The sequence below is a fragment of the Prionailurus viverrinus genome, chromosome B4 (genome assembly GCF_022837055.1).
Source record: "Prionailurus viverrinus isolate Anna chromosome B4, UM_Priviv_1.0, whole genome shotgun sequence".
In the NCBI taxonomy this organism is placed as follows: Eukaryota; Metazoa; Chordata; class Mammalia; order Carnivora; family Felidae; genus Prionailurus; species Prionailurus viverrinus.
In genome coordinates this window covers 136,227,335-136,250,533 of record NC_062567.1, presented here as the reverse complement: position 1 = coordinate 136,250,533, position 23,199 = coordinate 136,227,335, and the positions used below count along the sequence as shown (strand labels likewise).

At 62.5% G+C, this 23,199-nt stretch overlaps 1 protein-coding gene across 1 annotated transcript in view; it reads right to left on the bottom strand.

Annotated features, from left to right (window-relative positions):
* GRAMD4 (GRAM domain containing 4) overlaps positions 1-23,199 on the bottom strand; it is a 59,312-nt gene that overhangs the window by 13,273 nt on the left and 22,840 nt on the right. The window contains 5 exon segments of the mRNA XM_047867173.1: positions 799-890; positions 1,453-1,478; positions 1,939-2,071; positions 3,914-3,975; positions 8,424-8,544. Coding sequence (XP_047723129.1) covers positions 799-890; positions 1,453-1,478; positions 1,939-2,071; positions 3,914-3,975; positions 8,424-8,544 — 434 coding nt within the window.

Below are 23,199 nucleotides of genomic sequence, written 5' to 3'. Positions count from 1 at the left end.
GCCAGGAAGGAGGGCCTGAATGGCGGGCACGTCTCTTGGTGATAACACACAGGCAGGACCACTATCAAAGGCCTCGTGGGGCAAAGGGCCTGTGAAGGGGGAGCCTCCGGGATGAAGGCGGGGCCGGGGCCCCGCGTCCGAGTCCTATTCTCTGTAAAGGAGCAAAACGCCCTTCTCCCCCCGGGGCTGGCACCGGGCTGTGGGCTTTAGGGCAGCCTCAGAACCTTCCAAAATGCAGAGATGGGGCTGCCCCTCTCTGGCCACGGTGCCTGGCAGGCAGATGGGTGGCCTGTGTCCCCCTGCCAGTGATGGGAGGGTCTCCTTGCACGGGGCTGGGGCCAGCTACGGCAGGACGATTCGGGCCGGGGGGCCGAGTCCCCTTTGCCCAGAGCAGGCCGCGATGCCGGCCTGCTGCTCTCCCACCCCTTCCCCAGGACTGGGCTCGCAGAGGCCCAGCTGGGCCCCCAGGCCAGGAGCCTCCCCCAGCCCCAGGTGCCCAGTGGGAGGGAGCTCGGTCGCCCCTGGGCAGACAAGCCTCCTCACCAGCCTCTCCCCGACTCGCCCAGGAGAGCAGACGGAGGTGTGGACAGAGGCCTGTTCCTGAGGCGCTGCCCCGGGGGGTTGTCTGGGGCTCCCCCTCCCCCGCAACGCCCTCAAGACAACCCAGGGCCGGGTAGCAGCACAGTCCCCACTGCACAGCCAGAGCGGCTAAGGGGCAGTGCGTCCCTGGGGCCAGCTGGGAGACCGCGCTGGCCGCCCGGGGGGCTGGCAGACCGTCTCTGACCCCGGGGGACTCACGGTGAAGGCGATGGCGGACGTGTAGACGGAGTACCAGTCCGATAAGGCAGAGAGGTTCTTCACGAAGCTGGTGACGGGTTTGGCACCACGCTCTGGGGACAGAACGACCGCGGTGAGGCCGGCACTCAGGCACACCCCGGGGGGCAGCGAGCAGCGCAAGGGGCATGAGTGCAGGGGGCCCCGAACAACCTGGGTTCCTGGGGCGCCTGACCGCCAGCTGGCCTCTCCCAGCCACCCCGGTGCCACCCACCGCGCACCATCCCTGCGTGAGCCGCCAGCTGGCCACTCCCCCCCCACGCCTGTGCCACACATGGGAGAAAGGGGGAGCCGGGGCGGGGGGGGGGGGGGCCTGTCATCGCCCGGGGCCTGGCCAATACTTGGAGAAACACCGCTTTCCACTGGGGCTTCCAGGCCTAGAGGGACACGTCCAGGCCCAGCTTGGGGACGGGCAGAGCTGGCCTCATCCTGTCCTGCTCCAGATGGATGGCGGGGGGGGGGGGGCGGGGGGGGGGGGCGTGCCGGGGGGGTGCTGGAGATGCTGCTGACGGGAGCCTTGTTCCTAAGGAACCTCCAGGAACATCTTTCTGGAAAGACGTCCAGTTCAGCCCCGAGGCCCCGCTCCCCCGGCCCCACACGGCCATGCTAGGTACTCACTTAGTCGCCTCATGTTTTCCGTCAACCTACGAGGGAGGGAGAGAGAGGTGAGCGCCAGCACCTGCACAGCCGCGTCCCCACCGCCATGTTCCACTGCCACGCGGGGAGCACAGCATGACCTGGGACGCGGGGCCCACACCAGGTGCAGCTCACTGCTGATCACTAACTTGGGGGGGGTCTCACCTATGGTGCTGCCCCTCGTCTCCTGCCCGCGTCCCAGAACCTGAGTCCCCGAGACGATGGTCCCCACGCCCATTGTCACGAAGCCCAGAGTGTTGAGCTGGGGGGGGGGGAGGGGGGACTGCCTGTCACGTGACCCTGCTCCCGCCCCTGCTCCCTGGGGAAGGGCGTGTGGCCGTGCCCTGGGACCAGCCCTGGCGTCAGCCACTTTGTCACTTTGCCTGAGGCGCTGGCCTGGCTCCCCCGAGGGCCCCTCCCCCCCCAAGGGCCCCTCCCCCCAGGCCCCTCCCCCCCGAGGGCCCCCACCTCCGGGCGCTGAGGGGCTCCTCCGTCTCCACCGTGCTCTCCTCAGGCTGGAACCGGAAGTCCTCCACGTACTCCCCAAACTTCTCGTAGAACCACTTCTGGACACGGGGGCACAGCCCCTGGCTCCGCCGGTCTGCGGGGAGGGGCTCCCGGTGAGGAACACGGACACAGTGGGGTGTGGACACCCTGACGCCGAGCCTGACCCGCTCCCGCCACGAGGCCCGACACGGCCACCGTGGACCCCATGGCGTCTCTGTTGTCACACCCCCCCTCCCGGGGAGCAGCTGCAGCCCCAGCAGACGGCCCGCCCCCGGGGACGGGGTCGCCCTCCCTTTCTCTCTCTGGCTGGGGGCTCACCCCCTGGGACCCCATGGACCTGAGGGACGGCCAGGGAACGTGTGCACCCAGGGGTTGTGTCCTGGTGGGGGCCCCAGTGAAGGGCGTGGCCTTTGCCCCCCATGACCAAGACCTTCAGAAGGGGACCCACCTCACAGATTCAGAAAACCAGGAGGAAACCACGCACCCTGAGTGCTCCGCACAGAGTCACCCGCAGGGGGCGCTGTCCCGCCACAATTAAGGAGAGGGAGGGCAGGGACGTGGTCCCATGTGACACTCTACCGGGCCAGGTCTGCACACAGAGGCCGCCCAGGCACAGGGAACAGAGGTCTCGGAGAGGAAAGGAACGGGGAGCGTCTGGGGGCCTCTCACCCCTCCCTGGAGCGGGACTGTGCTCAGCACACGCAGAGGTGGGCAAAGCAGTGAATGCTACAGCCACCTGGATGGCTGGACAGCAGCCACGGACAGTACGTGACCCGATGTGACCGCCTGCGTCCCCATGAAACCACACTATGGATGCTCAATTGTGAAATCCACACTCCTTTCATTTTTTTCCAGCCGTTTAAAAATGCAGAAACCTTTTTTTTAAACTGTGAAGTCAGACAGGGGGCTCCGGTATGCCAACCCCCAGGTCTACGTCGGGCCTGTGGCCTGGACAGGCTTCGGGCGCTGCTCACCCCTCCGTGCTGGCTGCGGGGCGGGGGGCACCACGCAGAGCACCTGTCCCCTCCTCCCACTGTCCCTCCCTCTGCCCACACACCGCACCGGTGACGAGGGCTACCGAGTGGACCTCGGCTGGGGACCCAGAGCGTTGGGGTCTTTCCGCCCTTCACTTCTCTGACACTCCCCATGCGTGCAGGGGACTCATCAATCACGGTGCACAGCCGGGACCTCGGGGTCTCTCCTGCCGCTCCTGGCTTGGAACCCGGGTCTTGAGCGTGGAGGGGCCCGGGGAGACGGTGACCCAAGGGGCACAGCAGCCGGCCCTGTACCTGGACCGGCCTACCTGCACGTCCCCGCTGGAAGACAGGACCTGTCTGGGCCTCCACGTGGCGGGTGCCCCTTGAAGAGGCTTTCCCTCCCAGGTCTCGGTTTCCTGAGCTGTATGTGAGACAGGCCTGACCCCGAGGCCCTGCCAGCGTGACTCTGAGCTCCCAGCACAGAGGGGGTGCTCACGAGTGGTCAGCCTGTGGGAACGGGTCCTACGTCAGGAGATGGGAGGGCCAGGCCCGCCCCGGGTCAGATCCCTAGACAGCTGGACAGAAAATCCTGTTTCCTCCCAGGACATCGTTAGGAAGGACAAAGGGTAGAGCGAGATAAAGAACAGGGCTCGGCGGGGGTGGGGGGGGAGGTGCAGAGAAGAGGCTGGTGTGTCCTGACCCAGAGGGGCCCCCAGGTCAGTGGCTGAGAGGCCAGTGTGAGGACGACACTACTTCGCAGTCAGGAAGGGCTGGAGCGGGTGCCGTGTGGCATCTTTACAGAAAAATGAAATCACATCTCATTTGCTGTGACCGCTCGCCAGCTCACAACCGGAGCTGCCACGGGGGCCCGACGCAAGGAGACCCCGCGTGGGCAGGTGTGCCCAGGAACAGGCCCAACCTCCACCCCACCCCGGCCCGGCCGCCCACGGGGGCCCTACCTGCTCCATTATTGACCTGGGCCTGCCCCTTCGGAGGCTGCTGAGCCGTCTGCTCCTCGGTTCTTAAAGGGAGGGGAGAAGGGAGGGGAGAGTCCTGTTAGTTCCAAGCGAGTCCGGGCTCTGCAAAGTCCTGGCACTCAGGGAGCCCACCGCACTCAAGTGTTCCTTCCAAGCAGCTGGGCTCCACTGGGACCTGACGGCTCAGACGTTGTGACGGCGTCCGGGCCTCACAGAGTCGCATTCATGACAGACACGCTTTTTTTGCTGTTTTTTTAATAACCGAGTAATCGCTAATAAACATGCAACCCTTTCCTCTCCTATTAACACATCTGCTTTTTTTTAAGTTCATTTGTCTATTTTGAGAGAGAGCAAGTGCGTGGGGGGAGGGGCAGAGAGGGGGAGAGACAGAATCCCAAGCAGGCTCCACCCTCGGCACAGCCCCATGTGGGGCTTGGACCATGAGATCCTGAGCTGAGCCGAAGGGTCACTCAACCGACTGAGCCACCCAGGCGCTCCTAACACATCTGTTTCTTTATTAAGTTCCGAATAAATACCCCTTACGCTAATTAACTAGCACGCTAATGAAAAGACACTTATCAATGCACGCACTCAGCAAGCCCCGTGCAAGGCCACAGGCTGGGTGATGCCCGTGCCAGCCACCTGCCTGGCTTCCTGCCCCTGCGGCCCAGCCACAACGGATCACGGCAGTCCCCCGGCCTCAGAGCCCTCGCCTGGAGTTCTGTCCACCTGCCAGACCCTGACCACTGACCTTTCAGCCAAAGGGCCTGATGGAGCTGGCCCAGCCCCCAGCCCCCGGGTGGTGCTTTGGCCGGGCCTCAACGCACTGTTCCTGTGGCTCTCAGGCCAGCAGGGACCCCAGGATGTGGGGAGGGTGGAGCCCCAGGCAGAACTCAGCAGGGGCTTGGGGGGCGGGGTGGAACACAGAGGACTCTTTCAAGATAGAGATGCCAGGCCTGGAGACCCTCAGCTTCGGGGAAGGATGGGGGGCGGTTTCTGCTCTGTTCACATAACGGGATTTCACGCCACACTTCCGTGAACCGACCTGGTTTGCGGGCTTGAAAGCCGCGACTGGAATCTGGAGCAGGAGGCGCAGGGGACGAGCTGGACGGGAGACAAGCAGGGTGGGTGAGGCCTGCAGCCTCGCTAGGCAGTGGGTGAGGAACACACGAGACAGAGGTGGAGTCCCAGAGAAGGGAGCCACGGTCAGGGAGGAGGGGGCCGGGCGGCCCAAACAGCCGTCCACGCCCAGAGCTCCCACCGGCAGGGGTTTACTGGGAACAGGAGAGGCGCCCAGGACCTGACGGAGTGCCTTCCATTCCCAGGCACGGGTGACGGCCTCAACACCAGGATGTCTCTGGTGAGCCTGGAGGTTCCGGAAGCCGCAGCCCACCTGAGAAGCGCTAACAAATGTGCTCCTGCCGAGCCCGGGCCCAGGCATGCACTGCGAATGACACGGCCCTGCCTGAGCCACAGGTGGGCCCGGGGTCCGGGTGGCCAGTGGCCGCTTTCTGGGGTCCTGGGCTCGGTTTACACAGGCACTAACTGACTTTTCTTTTTTTTTTTTTTTTTTTTTTAATTTTTTTTTTTTCAACGTTTATTTTTGGGACAGAGAGAGACAGAGCATGAACAGGGGAGGGGCAGAGAGAGAGGGAGACACAGAATCGGAAACAGGCTCCAGGCTCTGAGCCATCAGCCCAGAGCCCGACGCGGGGCTCGAACTCACGGACCGCGAGATCGTGACCTGGCTGAAGTCGGACGCTTAACCGACTGCGCCACCCAGGCGCCCCACTAACTGATTTTTCTAACACGATTACCTGCTAGAAACAAACAGCCATTTCAACAGTAACGGGCTGCGTGCCGCCCCCTGGGAGAGGCCGGAGGACACGGGTGTGGGTACTCCGGGCGACTCGTCCCACCAGACCTGGACTGCTGTCGGTGCCTGTTACGTGCACGGGACACAGGAGACAGCGGGCAGCGGGGAGATGGGCATCAGGACATCGCAGCCTAAGACGTTGGGGAGCCCGGTCCCACCCGCACCTCCCGGTCCAGGGGGACACCAACGGGGTGACCTCAGGGAAACAAGAGCCGTGTGACCTCAATCGGAAAAAAGGGGCCTTGGATTTCTAACACCCGTGGACTCACTCAAACATTCCGGAACAACCTATGCTAATGCTCGATGATCGGCATTAGTGGATCTGGAGTGGAATGTGCCTGAATTGCTTTTTGAAAATCCAATTTTCTGATCCGCAACCCATCCGAGGCCAGAGGGCACTGAGGCCCGGGAGGTTCCAAGTGTGATGCCAGGGCTGGGCGCCAGGCTCACTCTGCCCCCGACCCTCCCTGGGCTGGGGGGTCCATCTCACCCCACACACAGAGCAGCCCCCACCAAGGCTCAGTATGGCCTGGGGCCCAGCACAGGAGCGGCCCGAGAGGAGAGCCCAAGGCCAGGGTCCCAGGCAAGGCCTGGCCACAGACGGGCACAAGGCGGGAGGGCAGTGTTTCTACGTGGCTTTTGGACCCCGAACTGGAAAAGGCCTTTGCCTACTGATAAATAAGCTTTAACCAAGACGGTTTTTCAGAAATTCTCTTTAAAACCAAAACAGAGGTTTACATAAACATAATCCCCAGCTTTCAATCCTACAGCTCATCTGCAGCTTGGGGGTGTGTGTGTGTGTGTGTGTGTGTGTGTGTGTGTGTGTGAGCGCGGGTGCGTGCAGGGGCCCCTCCACATGCTCACCCACCAGGGACGGCCCACGGCCACCCCCACATAGACATCAAGATGACGGTGCAAAAGGTCATCACTTGTGGGACACGCAGCTAGTTAAGCGTCCGACTCTTTGATTTCAGCTCAGGTCATGATCTCAAGGTTCGTGAGATCAAGCCCCATGCTGGGCTCTGCGCTGACAGCACAAAGCCTGCTTGGGGTTCTCTCTCTCCCTCCCTCTCTCTGACCCTCCCTAGCTCATGCTTTCTCTCTCTCGACATAAACAAATATTTTAAAAAAAGAGAGAGAAAGAAGTCATCTCTTGCATGAAACCTGCTTCTCCCTGTACCTCCCCCTTCAGGCCTCAGTTTCCAGAAGGTTCCTAAACCCCACCCCCACATAAAGCAGGGGAGCAGCCCCACGAGGCACCCCAGGACCCTTAGCTTCCTGAGTCCTGGCCTGGATGTTCCTTAACTATAATCACCCAGCTGGCCCCCAAGCAGACCTGTGGGAGACTGGTCCCTCTGCGTCCTCAGAACTGGGAGGGGACTTTGGAGAAGGACTGGGGAGTGAGGCTGGGCGGGGGCTGGGAAACGGACAGAGCAGACACATGGGCTAACACCACTCAAGGCCACTGGGGGGACTGCAGCCTCCAGCCAAGGGCTCCGGGCGAGGCTGGACCCAAACACGCATCTGCCCCAGACAGAAGTGCGTTCTGTCCGGGAGACGGCGCTGTGACGCGCCACAGAGGGCTGGCCGTGGCCGGCAGGCCGAGAAGGCACCCGGGGACAGGGCCAGTCCCTGGATCTCCCAGCATCCGTCCAGGTCAGGTGACTGGCTGCACTTCTTTGCATAATTAAAACATAATTGAATCTTTGCATGTCTACAGATTTCCACGTAAGAAAGTTCAGCATCAGGTAAAGTCCTGGCTGAGGCCCGTGTGCCGATGTCTGGGACGGGGCCCCGGCCTTGCAGCCGGGGCAGAATGCAAAGTAGGGTGAGTCCCTCCCCTGACAAGCTCAAGGCCCCCCCCCCCAGGGAGTCCCGAAGAACCCCGGAACAGCCACACTGACCTGCGGGGACAGGCAACACAGCCCGATTTCAACGCTGCCCCAAAGCACACATGAGTTGTCCTAAACGCCTGCAGAGCAGGGTAAAGACCCTTCCTCCAAAGACAGCCAGGTGCCCCCAGCTCCCAGGAGCTGACCACCAACGGGTAAGACCTGACAGGAAGCCAGCGTCCGGCCATCGCCTTCCCACCGATTAAACCCCGTGCATGGGGCACCTGGAGCCTGGGGGGGATCCTCGGAACCAGAGCTGGTGACGACACTCGGTAACAACAATGCACTCGCACACCCCACGGAGGAACCAGCTCTTGGCGGGGATGTCCCAGCAGCGGCCTCGTCCGCCAGGCCACCAGCCTGCAGGGACAGGGAGAGCACGGATCTCCGAACGTGCAAACACCCCCCGGAATGACCCGCTTCTCGCTGGCAGCACCGTGAGGCAGGGGCCCAGCTCTCGCGGGCAGAGGTGGGGGGTGCCGAGGGGGCCACGTGCCGGGCACAGCTCCACCCACAGCAGGGCCCACACCATCCCCCCCAGAAGCCGGGGCGTCACCTCCAGAACGGAGGGGCGCTGCCGGGATGAGGGTGACCCTCCACGGCGGGCGAACCCCGAGGTCGCTGCGTGCGGCAGGTGGCTCAGGAAGGGGTCCCGACCCCCGTGGCGGCTCAGGGGCAAGGAGGCGCCCGCGGGGGCAGCGGGGGGCCTCGGCCCCCTCCTCACCTGGCCTTCAGCACCTCCTGGACCTTCTGTTCCAGCTCCATCCGCCGCTGCCGCTCCCGGTCCAGCTCCTGCCGAAGCATCTCCGAGTTGGTTTCTTCCCTCAGCTTGCGGAGCTCCTCCTCTGCAGGGAGACAGCCGCCAGGTGACCATCGCCCGGGTCCACCCTGGCCCTCGACGGCGCGGGCACCACGGGAGGGCTCGGACACAGGGCTCGGCCCGCGGCTGCCGGGCCACGGCGGCTCTCCTGCTCCGCCAGGGGGCGGGGGACGCCGCAGGCGGGACTATTAACCGGGGCTCCTCTCACGCGGTGGGGGCAGGAGCTGGCACAAAGCAACGGCGAGGAGTCCGGTGCGGACCGGACGCGGGAAAGGCAGCTCGCCAAATCACTGCACCCACAGGATGCCCCAGCGGAAGGGATCCTGGGGACACCTGGCCACCTCACCGACGTCGCCTGGACACACACGTGCGCTAGGTGTGGTCGGGAGGCCGCAGCCACAGCGCGGAGCCCCTACGATGGGCAGACGGGTGGCTCCCGCCCCCCGGGGTGCCGGGCCGGCGGGGAGCTCCTGCCATCAGCCAGGACCCGGAGGGGATGGACATCAGGGCCGCAGGTCCCTTGGCTCGGGAACAGCCTTGCAAAGGCCCTGAGGCAGAAGCGGCCCACGGGCCAAGGGGAGGAGTCACAGATGAGATGGGGGGGCGGGCGCGCAGAGCCCTGGGAGCCAGAATGAGGACCTAATGTCTCCTGGCAAGGGGTGGAAGCCGAAACCATGTACGTGTGGTTTTAACTAGAGTATGTGGTAAGCTGGGTGACGGTCCACAAAGATGTCCCAACCTGATTCCTGGCACCCGGGACTATGTCCCTTCGTGGACAAAGCAGCCCTGCAGACGCGATACACGTGCGGACCTTGAGATGGGAAGTATCCCGGTTATCCCCGCAGACCCAAACTGCCATCATGTAAACTCCCAAGAGGCAGCAGGAGAGTCAGAGGTTAGAGAGAGGAGAGGCAGGTGCCGGGCCGCTGGCCTTGAGGGTAGCGGAAGGGGCCAGCAGCCAAGGACCGCCGGTTTCTCGAAGCCAGCGAAGTCGAGGAAACAGATTCTCCCCTAGGGCCTCCAGGGGAGCGCGGCCCTGCCAACGTGGGACCCTCGGTTCGGACTTCTGGCCGCCAGAATTGTAAGAGGAAAAATACGCTATTTTAAGCCTCTCGGTGTGTGGAAATCTGGTGCGGCAGCGAGAGGAAACTCCCACGGAGTGGGGCACGCACGTGTGCACAGACCCTAAGCGCACGCACGCCTCGCTGCGCGAGCACACGGCAGACACCCAGATCCAGACACGACACGCTTCGGGCCACAGAGGCCCCCGCACCTGCCATCTGCCTCCGCCCCGCCCCCAGTGCCCAGGGGTGACCGCCAGCTAGCTTCCAGGCACAGGTGAGGCCTCCCCCTTCTGAGACTGTGTGTGACGAGGACAAGGACGAGGTCTCGGCTCGGGCAGTCAGGACGAAACAGCACAGGCTGTGGGGCCTGGACAACACACGGATTCCTCAGGGCTCGGAGGCCGGCAGGCCGAGGCCAGCCTGGGGGAGCCACCTTCTCACCACGTCTTCACGGCACGCAGAGAAAGGGCGCCAACCCACGCTGGGGGCTGGGGGCTGGGGGCCCCACCCGGGTGACCTTGTCTAACCCTGACCACCTCCCGGGGGCCCCACCTCTAACCCCCCCCCACCCCGCCCACCCTGAGGGCGAGGCCTTCAACACACGAATCTGGGGGGATGTAGACATTTGGTCCACAGCGGCTCACGGGCCCCGGCTGTCTCTGCCCCCCTCAGAGCGCCTCCCCCACCGGGTCCCCCACAAACACCTGGGGAGCGACAGCTGGCCGCGGGCAACTGGTTCAACTCTCGAGGGAGGGCTGTGCCGAGTCTCGTATCACAGCAAAATGCAAGAGTCCCCCTGAGAATCCTCGGCTCCTGCATTTCCCAGTCACGGTGGAGACGGCTCTCTCGTTTCTGAGCTGGACACGCGGTGGACCTGCTCTCGTCACAGCCCCACGATGGCACGGAGCTCGGCCGTCTCCACTCTGCCCCCGGACACCAGCCCTCGCTTCTCAAGGCTCTGCATCGTCTCCTAGAGGGGTCGCCACCCGCCGGAGACAGACGGACCACACAGGTGTGAGGGACAGAAGACCTGCCTCCTCGCGGGGCTGGGTTGGGCTCCCCGCATCCAAATAGGTCACAGCCACCTGATGAGACACCCCGACGGCCCTGCAGGGAGAGGCAGGTGCAAAGGGGACGCGGCCACGGCAGCCCCCGACACGTGCCGTGGCCCGGCCACGAGCCCCCCCCAGAGAACACGTCCCGAAGAGAGACGGCTCCCCACGCCGACGGTGCTGCCGAGGCCGAGACCCGGGAAGAGCCTCCTCCACAGGCATCTGCTGGGGGCCGATGATCCCACTTCCCCCTTTTAGTCAACAGTTAAAGTCACAAAACAAGTCTGCTGAGCTGGGGCCCGAGCAACACGGAACAGAGTGGTGGGGAGGCCCGCGCTGGCGGTCACCCTGACGGACGGGTATCTCGCCGCTCTTCACGGGACCAGCGCGTGGCCTCGCGCACCAGGACACTGGTGACAGAGAAGTGAGCCACACAAAGGCCGGCCCTCTGGGGACCCGGACAGTGAGAACAGCCCCGTTCAGGGAGTGAGTCCGAGGGGTGGGCGGGCGTCGTGGGGCACGTGTGAGTGGGTGGGGGGGGTTGGCGCCGAGGAGAACTGAGCCCTGTGGACTCAGGAAAAGCCCCACTTGGCTCGAGTCCTGGAAAGGTCTTCCTGAGATGCAGGAACGCGACCGACTAGTTCACCAAACTCGGAGGTGCGGCCTGGAGCCGGGAAAGAGCCAGGACCCCCCCCGAGTCTGACCAGTGGCGGGAGTGCAGGCCTCCGCTGCCGCCCCTCGCTGCCAGTCATGGTGAGACCCTCGCCGGCCTGGGGGGAGGGGGGGCCAGGGAGGGACCGGGGGAGACCCAGAGGCTTCCTTTCCTGTCCTGGCTGCCTCCCCAGACCTGGGGACACAGGGCTGAGCCCGAGCCCCCGAAATTCAGGCCAAGGTCAGCACGGCAGCCTGAGGCCCCAAGCACAGACTGGCTTGCAGCAGGACAGTGCGTGACGGCAGGGCTCTGTGTCCAGACGGCACACGGGCAGGCCGAGAGGCCCAAGGTCAGAAGACCCTCCCGCCTCGAGGGTGCCTGGCCACACCTCCTGCCTGGGTTGTTCGCGGCTCGCCGGATTTCACGAAGAACACGGGTTTGCGAGGGCCGGGGTCCACCTGCTCGGTGAGCGTTTGCAGTGCGCCAGGCCCTCCCGTGCATCTAACCCCGCTGGGATCCGCCCGGCTCCGGGCAACCGCGCCCAGCACCCTCCAGCCCCCCGCCGGCCCCTCCGGGCCCCTCCTACTACTGAGGCCTGTTGGGAGAAGATCCCGCACAGAAAGAGGACACGCCAACACTACAGGGAGCGGTCCCTCCCAGCTCCCACGCAGACCCCCTCAGTCCCGGGGTGAAGCAGGGTGGCCCCCACACAGCTAAGTCTCCCCAAAGACTGAGGCCTCTGGACCCGCTGAATCTGGACACAGAACAGGCCCCATAAGGGGGGCCGTGCAGAGGGGAGGGGAGAGGGTGGTCCCTGCCCAGGTCCAGAGAGCCACTTCTGAGTCAGAGCCAGCAACGGGGGCCAGGCAGCAAGGGAAGGGGGCCAGGGAGGCAGGTGACAGGAGCACAGAGCCCCAGTTCCAGGGTTGCGGGAAGCCCAGCTGAGCCCCGCCCCCCCCCCCCCCCGCCCCGGCCCTGCCGAGGCAGCCATGTGTCCCCGCTCACGGTAGCCAGCCAGGTTTATGGTTCCTAACTGGCCCCCTTACACCCTCCGATCCACCTCTAAACAGCACTCCTGCCGCCGTCCTGCCTAACAGTCGGCAGGGGCTTGCGATAAAATCCAACCACTCAGCAAATCCCTCCAAAGCGATGCCCCCCACTCCGCCTCACCTGCTGTGTCTCACTGCTCTTCCCTCGGCTTTGCTCTTTGGGTCCAAGCCACAGGGATCTCCTTTCAGAGATCGGCCCACGGTCTGACCCTGCCCCAGGACCTTTGCACATGCTGGGGCCCCCTCCCTGCCACTCAGTCTCAAGGCACCATTTCCCCTCCCAGAGCAACCTCCCTGACCGCTCCCCACACATTCAACGTGGCATTTTGTCACTTCCCTCATGGGTTTACTCTAACCGGAACGTGGGCAACATGGATTCTCCTCAGGGTGCCGGGAGGGGATTCCTAGAGGGGATGCAGGTCCACAGATAAAGGCTCAGCAAACGTGACCGCTAGAAACACACCACGTTTCTAAGTCTACACTCACGCGCAGGATCCCCTGGCTCGAGCCCACAGTCCCCGTCTGTCTACTGTCTGTGAAGGCCCAGGGCCCAGCCTGGCCCAAGGAGAAGCCAGAAAAGGCACGGTGAACGGACAGCAGGCGAGCAAGGACAGCCCAGCGAGCTCTCAGGCAGCACACCCAGCGGCGGGAGCAGACGTGTCAGCTGTAGGACACACACACCGGGACTGGCCGGGAGCCCGACGGCGAGGACACCAGTGGTGGGGGAGGGGCCGCTGCCCTGGCACGAGGCCTCCGGCACCCGAGGGACATCCTCACCCTGCGCAGCGGACCCACCAGCCCCCACGCGTCAGGCCTCAGCCTTCCCCAGCCCTGCACCGGGGCTCCCGGGGACCCACCCTGAGGGCTCAGGAGGACTGGGAGTCCCCACCTGTGGTTTCTGGGCACACACGGCACCGGCTGGGAGGTACTCGGGCGACCAGGGACCCACAGCTTAGCACGTTATCGGCCCGGGAGCTCCGGCCTCCACAGAGACTTCCACTCAGCCCCACACTAAGCCCAGCTGCCCAGAGAGACCACCTGCTCGCACACAACTTCCTCAGCAAACGCCCGCTGTGCGCGTATTATGCACCAGGCTTCGTCAGAGGGAACACTGCCGTGATGAAGCAACCGCACCCCGGGCAGAGCAGGCATCAGGTGGCCCCTGTGAGCACATCTTCTGTGTATGCTGGCCCCAGGGGGCTGGCCTGGACACAGCTCCCCACTGGCCCTTGGGCCCCTAGGGAGGTGGGTCCCGACACAGGTAGGGCCCGGGGACCCTCTTCCAAGAGGGCGCCTGCACACCGGCAGTGGGAGAGCCCTGCCCTCCCATGTGCCTACACAGCACTGCCCAGCCTCCTCCCACGGCACTCGCTTCAGAGCAGTGTGGTCCTCCTGCGGCGGGCCTGGTCTAAGCAGGTGCCCGGCCAGTGGATGAACCTCAGGGTGAGCCTCCACGGGGTCCTGTCCACCATGTGCTTATGGGCAGACAGCCCTGGACAGGGGTGAGGGCACCTCTCCCCCAGGGGGAGCGGCCATGGGCCAAGTCAGGTACCCCGGGGGCCACCTCACAAGTGCCCAGATTGGGGTGTTCTCGAGCTTTCCCATCCCAACACCCACACGCACCCCAAATACCTCTGTGTATCTCAGCTCCGTCTGAAGGTCAAGGCAGCTGCGGACGCCTCCCCCATCCACAGGCAGTCAGCCCCTCCTGCATCATTGGCAGGAAACCACACTTTACTTAACGTGGCCACCCCCGAGCTCCCTTCCCCAGGAGGCCAACCTGCGGAAGCTCAACACGTGGCAACTGTGGGCCAAGCCTACGTGGACACGTGTGGACACCCAGATTCCACCCCACGAGCCGCTGGTGCGCTGAGCAAAAAAAGACACACTCACCATCGCAGGTGGTTTCAGAGACGAGGGGCAGCCAAGAGCCAGGTTCTCTTAACACCCTTGGGGGTTAAGCCCCCTCGGCTCGGCCCTGCCCTGCCCTGCCCTGCCCAGGATGGAGGCCTGGGACCTCAGCCCCGGACTGCCCCTCGGTCTCCTGGCCTCCCCGGGTCAGGTGGGCCCCCTGCGGAACAGAGACGAACATACCCCCAGCCCTCACCACCGCGCCACAAAGCCCCTCCCCTCCCCCCCCCCCCCCCCAGCCAGTGCGGGGCAGCGGCTCACAGATTCACACCCTAGGACGCAGCCAGGCAAATCTGCCCGTCCCCCTTCCCGGAAAAGAGACATCCACCTCTTCCAGCGCCTCCTCTCCTGGCGGCACAGAGATGTCTGGATAAATAAACCCAACTGGCATTTGGGGCCGCCTCCCTCCCGTTCTCTGAGAGAACAGCTCCCTGCAAGGCCACGCGGCTCTCTCCCCGAGCCTGAAATACCGACCAGACCCAGGGAGGGTGGGTGTTCCGGCCTGTCCCCCCAGCTGGTGACATATTTAGGTCAATCACAGTGCACGGGGCACAGGACAGAGCAGCACAACCCTACCCGCCCCCCGCCACCCGCCCACGGCCATCGATTTCTCCCTCCTCCCTTCCCGCTGAGTGGCAACTGCTGAGCCGGTCTCACTCCACCCAGCCTCCCCTCGGGGCCGCCTCTGACCCCAACGCCCTCTGACCTCAGAGCCCAGACCACAGTCTTTCCAGCAGCGACCAGCCTTCCTTCTGCAGAGCCCGGGCCCCAGGCCTGGACACTCGGCTGCCAGAGCGCGAGGCTCCCGGGTCTCAGCACGGGACCACCTCACGTTGACTCCATCGTCCCATCTCCCCTGACCCTCTGTCTCCCTCTCGCATGAGTTGCTGTAATTAATCAGACTGGGCACACCGGGTAACCAGGATGGCCCCCCCTCTCGGATCCTTAACTCAGTTACAAGTCCCTTGGGCTACGAAGGTGACACGGTGGCAGGTTCTGGTGATGAGGGCACAGACACTTTTGGGGGCCAGGATTCCGCCCCGCATTCCTTCCTGAGACAAGACTGTGTCCAAGGAGGCCCTACTGGGCCCCGGGAGGGAGGGACGGGTCCCTCCTTCCACCTGCCCCACGGGAATCCACAGGTCACAAAACACAGAACGGACCCCTTTCCTGGGTCAAATGGCCCTCAGGAGATGCAGGGGCCCCAGCAGCCCCCTCCTCCCACCCATCTCCTCCCCACCTCTCTCTGGGCCCCACCTGAAGCAGGATTGGAAACGTGCCCCACCAGCCCTGACCACGAGAGCTCTCTCTGAAGTCCCGTTGTGAGAAGTACCAGCACAGAGGGCATCCAGTCGCCCACACTTCCACAAGCCCATGCCCTACACACGCCATTTTGGTGAAGCATGCTCTCAGGCTGTTTGGAGCCCCTCTCTGCCTCTTCGTGGGGGGGCAGGCCGCACCCGGCCTGCCTCACGGGCCGTGGGAGCCACCCTTGCAGGGGACCAGATGCCCATCAGTCCACAGGCACCAGCGGCTAAGTTACAGGCGGGGTCCCCAGGAGCGGGAGCCACACCCTGGCACATCAGACCACCAAGTCAGGGCCCTGCAGGGCAGGAAAGGCGGCCTCGTTAGAGACCACCGGGCCCGCCAGGGTCACACAGTGAGGTCCCCAGCACAGTGATTCGCTCCCTTCCAAGGACTGGTGTGGCCACGGGGGTGCTGCAGCAGAATGCTGGGGGCAGCCGGAAGCCTGGGGGAGGCTGTGGGAGCCCAAATGCCTACCTGAGGAGGGAGTCTGAATCCCCAGACCTTCTAGGACCCGGGGGTGCACCTGGAAGACAGGAGTCTGCCCCAGAATTCGTGAATTCCCTCCCTGCATGGCTGTCCAATGGGGCCCCCATGAGAGCGGCGGGCACATGGCATGATGCCACCCACTCCCGTGACAGCCGTTGGGCGGCAGACTCAGGGCAGGGGGAGGCCCGGGGGTGCGGTGAGCCCTGAGGGACGCTCGGACTTTCTAAGCCCTGGCTCCCTCGTCCCAAATGCCCCCTTCTTGCAGCGGCAGGGTCCACACAAGCCAGGCCCTGCTCTAGTGGGGGCGTTCGGGGCCCCTTACAGAGACTGCTGACCGCTGCTTGCCAAGGGACAAGGCAAAATGAGCCACAGACGTGAAGCCCCGAAAACAGCAGGGTGTGGCAAGGCACTCCGTGCAGGGCTCGCGCACAGAGTCCAGCAGGCGCCCCCCCACCCCCCACCCCGAGCCTGAGAGGCGGGCAGGGTCGGCAAGCTGACCGGGGACTCCGGGCACCTCCTCCACTGCCAGCCCACGGCCACCCGGACTCGGAGGGACAGAGAGAGGACGCCCTGGGCCATGCCCACCACACACCCCGACAGCGTGGGCCACGGCCCAACCCGGCGCCCCAGCCTCCAGGGGAGTCACTGGGAGGAAGGAACCAGCTTCCAGGCTATTTTTAAACGTGTAAAAGTAGAACTCTCAGGCAGGAGCCCTCCTGGCACAGAATCCAACAGCCCCAGCCACAGCCAGAAATAAAAATCAAGTGATAATCCTTAAATAAAACTCCTTCCCACCGGCCGGGCCTGCAAACACAGAGACCGCTGGGAGAGCTGCTCCGGCTGGCCACGTGGGAGGCAGCACACCTGGGGGCCCCAGGCTCCGCCCCCACCCTTCCTCCTGCCCTGCAGCCTGCACCCTCCCCAGCCACAGCCTGCCGGCCCAACTCGCCCGCTGGCCATCGCCTCGGACCTTTCTAGAAGGCAGAACCACGTGCTCCCCACAGTGACCAGGTATCAGGCTCTAAGCCGAGGGCACGCCGCTACGTTTAATGACCAGCAAAAAAGCGCCCACGACAACTCCCTTCCCCCCCTCAGCTTCTCCCGGAGAAACACCGTTTGGGATGGGCAACTTGCGTCCGCACGATGTCTCTGCCGTGGACTTCGCTTACTCTGGTGCCACCGACCTCCAAGAATCAGCGACCGTGCTGTCTGGCCCTCAGGGGGCGGCACCGGCCTACCGCAGGGTTAGGTCCCTCTTGGGAAACCAGCTGGGGTTTTGGGGGAACAAGCAGCGGGTTAACATTCCTTCCATGCAAAATAATGAGAAATAGGATCTCATCCAGGGTTTTGACCCAGAGCAGCTGTCTTTCAGGAACCGACAGCCCCTCGGCACAGATGGCGTGGCTTCGTGGGGCCGCCCGAGGTCTGGGCTCTGGGGCCCTGGACCCAGAAACAGAAAATGTGTGTGTGCCCATCCCTGGTCCCTCTCTCTTTCCCACCAGCACTTAGTGCCCCGCAGCTGAGCCCACCATGCCCAGCCCTTCCCCACAGCAATGAGCTATTTTCTAAGCACCTGCACCCTGCACAGCTCTGGGGTGGGGGCCGCCGGGACTCTGCCCCCAACAAGGCAAGACCAGGCCCTGAGTCTCCGAGTGGGTGAGCTCACCAGGGAGCAAATGTGACACATATAAAACACATGCTTAAGGACCAAACACCAGACAGGGTGAGAGCAGGGAAGGGCGTATCTGGAGGACCTGAGCTGTGGTAAGTGCCCGCTGGGACCTGGAAGGATGTGCAGAAGCGTGCCCGGTGGAAGGAACAGTCTGTCCGTCCACTCATCCATCCACCCGCCTACCCACAGACCCACACATCCATCCATCTATCCGCTCACCCACTCACTCACCCTCCAGCCATCTACCCATTCACCCACTCACCCACTCATCGGCCCATCCATCTATCCACCCACCTACCCACTGACTCATCCATCCACTCACCCACCCACCCACTCACCTACCCATTGACTCATGCATCCATAGACTCGTCCGTTCAAATACGCACTGAGCACCCACAACCACTAGACCACGAGCCTAAGCTATGGGGATACGTAGATAAGGCGCCGGCCACCTTCACTCTGTCACACGAGAATCCGGCTCAGTAGAGGAGACGCGACGTTAAGTTCCACACGGAGCTGGAGAAGAAAGTTGGGGCAAGCCCACGTCACAGGGCGGCCCGCTGGACCAGTGTGGCCTCGTCCATGGGGGTCTCGGCAGGAGGGGACCAGCCGGGGGGCGGCAGAGGGCGGGGAAGGCAAGGTGCCGTCCCCACGCGGGAGCTCAGGCATGCCAGCGTAAGCGGGATCCCATCCTCTGGCCTCCTCACCGCCCAGGGAGCGGGTGAGGTGTTCAGTGGGTGAATGTGGGGCGTCAACGAGAAAGCTCCCAGAGCTCGCATGGCTCCTGACGAAACACATCCCACGGAGCTCGGTTCTGTCCTCTTCCAAAGTGCCCGTCAGAGGACACTGCCAGACCCTGGACACAGAGCCGTCAAAATACCACACGGGCGGGCCCGCTGGAGCTTGCTCCCTGACTTCGCCCCCCACCCAAGAGTCCCGTAGCCCTGGGTCCCACGGGGCGAGCCCAGCACCGGCAGGCTCCGGGGGTGGCTCCTCTGAAGCAGGAGCTGGGCAGGCGGGGCGCTCAGCCGGGCACTGAGACGGCCCTGCCTGGGGCGGGGTGAGCTGGGCTCTGTGCTTGTCGAGGAGTCGGGGCCCAACATCCGCAACGAATAATGGAAGGGCAGATTCTCACCGGGAGTAGAAGGGATCCGGATCTGCCTTCCTCTTCGCTGAACAGCACCGATTTAACGGCAGGAGCAGAGTCAAACCAACAAACGAAATGCCAGACTCCCAGATGGACATCTGCGGGCCCACATCCACCACCACGTGGCCAACCCCACACCGAGCCCTGCAGCCAGTAGGCCTGGAATGGGGCCTCACCTTGTCTGGACAACTCCCACCCCCCTCCAAACCGTAAGCAGGCAGCAGGCAGCTCCCAAGGCCCCTGCTGGCAGAGGACTTTGTGGGTGAGAAAGCACTTGCTTGCCCTCAACCACCCAACTGGTTGCTCAGAAACTTCCCTTCCCTCCAGGGCCCTTCCTTGAAGTCTAGGCATCAGAGAGAGATGCTCCAGGCCACGGGAGTGAAACCCTCTCAGGCGGGAAACAGCCATGCTGACCCGCTGTGGCTCCGGAGCAGGAAGGGGCACACCGGGGCTCAGAAGCAAAGGGCGTCCTCTGCCCAGCCACACTCTGCATGAGCTAACTGCCGTCTGCCCATCTGCGTCCGCCGGGAACCCACATGCATCTGGCCCTGGGTGGGTGTCGGTGGCCCAGTGAGCACGGTCCCTACGCCGTGGGGGCTCAAGACCCCAGGGTGGCCCCCCCAGGGAGGATTCCACAGGCCTTCGCATCAACACAGAACCCGTGCATGGGTCAGGGAGGTTCAGGCTTCGCCTGGCAACCAGGAAGCCTCCAGACCCCGGAGGCCCCATGAGCATTTCCTCCAAGAGCCAAATTCCACCCCAAGTCCCTTTCGGAGAGAATCTCCTTTCCCAGGGCCCACACCCAGCAGGAGGTGGAGAAAGGCACAGAAACTGTGGACCACTTACTGTGTGCTTGTGCTTAAAAAGCAGTAACAACCGAAATGCATCTCGGGCTAAATGCAAATGCACGATGCTTTTAACTTACTTATGCACTCCTTTAACAAATTTAGGCTCCTGCCTCCAGTCACGAGCCGGGACGCATTTCCAACTCACAGTCTCCACCCTACGTCATTTTCTCTCAGGAACATTTGTACTGTTCAATATTTCATAACCAAGAAAGCCGCTGCACACTCGGGCTATTTCCTCCTCCCCACAAAGAACAATCGTCTGCTTTCTGGGAGAAAGTACTACAGATAATTGAATGGAGTTTTAACACCGGCCACTTAGGCGTTTTGCAGAGGGGGAGCTGAGGCCGTGAACGGGTGAACGTCCGCAGCCGGCCGCTACCCGGCGGCCGACTCGAGGACTAGAAGCGTGGGTGCCGACCGCAGACCCAAGCTCCCCCGAGCCCACGTCAGCACCCCTCCTGCGGGGCCAGGGCACAGAGGCCGGTCCAGCAGCAACCCAAAGCACCCTGTGGGTCTCAAGGATGCTGTATATCCTCTCCTGCACGCTCTGCTCCCCCAGCTACTGAGTGGGAAGAAACAGCGGAGGAAGAGATGGGCTCTCCCGTGCAGATTCCAACCCGACCGAGTTTTTCTGCAATTAATTCCTCCACCCACACGACCCAGGACGTTGTGCCAGATGCTCAACAGGGGCGGCCAAAGGACCACCTGAAACTATGAACCTGGCCGGAGGAAAGGAACTCGCCACCCAGGGCACGGGCGGTTAAACCCCGCCAAAGCCACACAGCAGGTGTAACGCGGGACAGGGACGCTGTCTAGGTACCATTCTGGAGGGACCTCCGGGAGGCAATGGAAATGGGAGAAAGTGAGACCAGGATAACATTCATCTAAGGAGGAAGTTAAGAACGTACGTGTTTGTTTCTACAGAAGAGTCAGTAGAAGCATAAGCCGTAAAATCAAAAGACACTGGTTGTCTATAGAGGAAAAGAAGGAAGGGGGTGTGCACAGGAAGAGAAACCGACTTCTCTGAACATGCCTGGACTTTGCACCCATGCAAGCGATTTTAGACGACTGCAAAAATAAGTTTGGTTCTAACGAGAACTCTTTACAATACGTGTCACGGGACAAAAGGACACAGCATCACACCTGTGACACTCTTCACCTGAATCTCATCCTGAGGGAACATCAGACAAACCCAAACTGAGGGACGTGCACTCTTCAAGAACGCCAACACCAGGAAACACGAAGGCAGGTCGTAACCGCTCCAGGAGACGGACCGAAGAGACGGGACGCCTGAGCGTAACGTGTGACCGGGGACCCTCTTCTGCTAAAAATTACAGGACAGCACACTGTGACAAACAGTGAGGCTGCCGTAAGGCCTTCGGTTAGATAATCGTGTGGAGTGGACGTTAATTTCTGGAGGTCGGTAACGGTACTGGTTCGGCAGGTAAGAGAGTACCTGCTTTCGGGAAACACACACAGGAGAGCTCCAGCACATCACGTCTGCAGAGGACCACAGGCAGGTGGATGGGAGGAAGGACAGGTGGGTGCACGGATGGACAGATGGACGGATGGTTGGGAACGGGACAGACAGGCAGACAAGCACGGTAAAATGTTGAACCCTGGGGACAATCTGGCTGAAAGGACTACAGGGATTCTTTGTGTTATTCTCGTGACCTTCCTGCAAATCGGGAATCGGGTCAAAATAAAAAGTGAACGGAAAACAAGAGTCATCTCTAAAAATCTAAATCACTCACGAGAACTAGGATTTTCAGCCTGAGAGATCAGAGAACAGTCTGATGAGGTCAAGTAAAGACCCTGGGACGTGAGAACAGGGTCTCGATGGGGAAAACCGCGCACCAGCACTCGCGGCAGCCAAACGCGGGGGCAACGCAGGCGCCTGTCAACAGATGGACACACAGACACAATGTGGTCCAGTCACACAGCCGAACGGAGCTCAGCCTTGCAAAGGAAGGGAGTGCTGCCACGTGCTGCCACACGGCCACACGGATGAACCTGAGGACATCGCGCCCGACCCCAAAACACAAACACTGTAGGTTCCACTTGCATGAGGTCCCTGCAGAAGCCAAACCCCCAGAGACGGACGGAAGGACGCTGGCTGCCGGGGCTGGGGGAGGGGCACAGGGACTTGAGGTTTAATGGGCACAGGGTTTCAGTTTCACAAGCTGACCACACGGTGACAGCCGTATGGCACCGCGAACGTGTCAACACCACGAGCGGTGCACGTCAAATGGTCACGATGGCAAATCTTGTGTTATGTATATTTTATCACAATTTTTTTTTATTTTTTTTATTTTTTTTTCAACGTTTTTTATTTATTTTTGGGACAGAGAGAGACAGAGCATGAACGGGGGAGGGGCAGAGAGAGAGGGAGACACAGAATCGGAAACAGGCTCCAGGCTCTGAGCCATCAGCCCAGAGCCCGACGCGGGGCTCGAACCCACGGACCGCGAGATCGTGACCTGGCTGAAGTCGGACGCTTAACTGACTGCGCCACCCAGGCGCCCCATCACAATTTTTTTTTAAAGGAAAAAAACGAAAACCCCAGGTATTAGATGTGAATTCGAATGATCTGTGTGAACTCAGGACGCCCTATCTCTGCCCACTGGAAACATCTAGAAACAGTGACAGCAGCGAGTATGCCACAAGGCTTATTTAGCTTCTAAACACCACTCTTGACCGAAAGGAATCAGGAGAAATGGCTAATTCCAGGACGGGGGCAAGAGATGATGAAGAGCCTGGAGCATCCGTCACACCAGAGAGCTCATGGAGGAGTGACTGACGTCGAAAGGACTCAGAAGCAAAACCGAAGCACCACCCAAGGCCCAGAGGTGGGTCTATCTGGGCACCGACGGGTAGTAGCGATTCAGACACGTCAGCTGTGTTTAAGGCCATGATCGCATGAGGACAGCAAAAAACCCACAAAAGCCCAACACCCTCGATGGTCACCTTTGGGAGATGCTCTAAGTAGGGAATCAGCTCATTATTCTGAAAACCAGACAACAAAGGAAAAAAGTTCAAGCATGTATCCTGCCTCTGCTTACATGAACCATCCCCGGGAGCAACCAAGTAGTTAGGTTTTCAGAACCACGTCGGTGAGTAAACGGAGGACGACGGGAGGGGTCGGGAATGACCATTCCGGAACGTCCAGGGCACGGCGGATGGAGGCCATGACAGCCAAGGGCGGAAACCACCTCAGGGAAGCCGCCACCGAGGGAGTCCTCCCAGAGAGCGCCCCGTGTTGAGTCCACGGGGACGCCCTGAGCAAGGTCCAGGGTGGAGGCCCCGCCAGAGCTGGCCTGGTTTCCTCCACGAAGAGCAGAGACGCAGACAAGTGGCAACACAGGAGCCTGGAGAGATGCGCCAGCCGCTCCACGCGGGGCCTGGGTGCCGGTCTCGGAGTTGCGGAAAAACCGGCAGACGGTCGGGGAAATCTGAGCTTAGGACGGGGGTCTGACGACATAAAAAGTAAC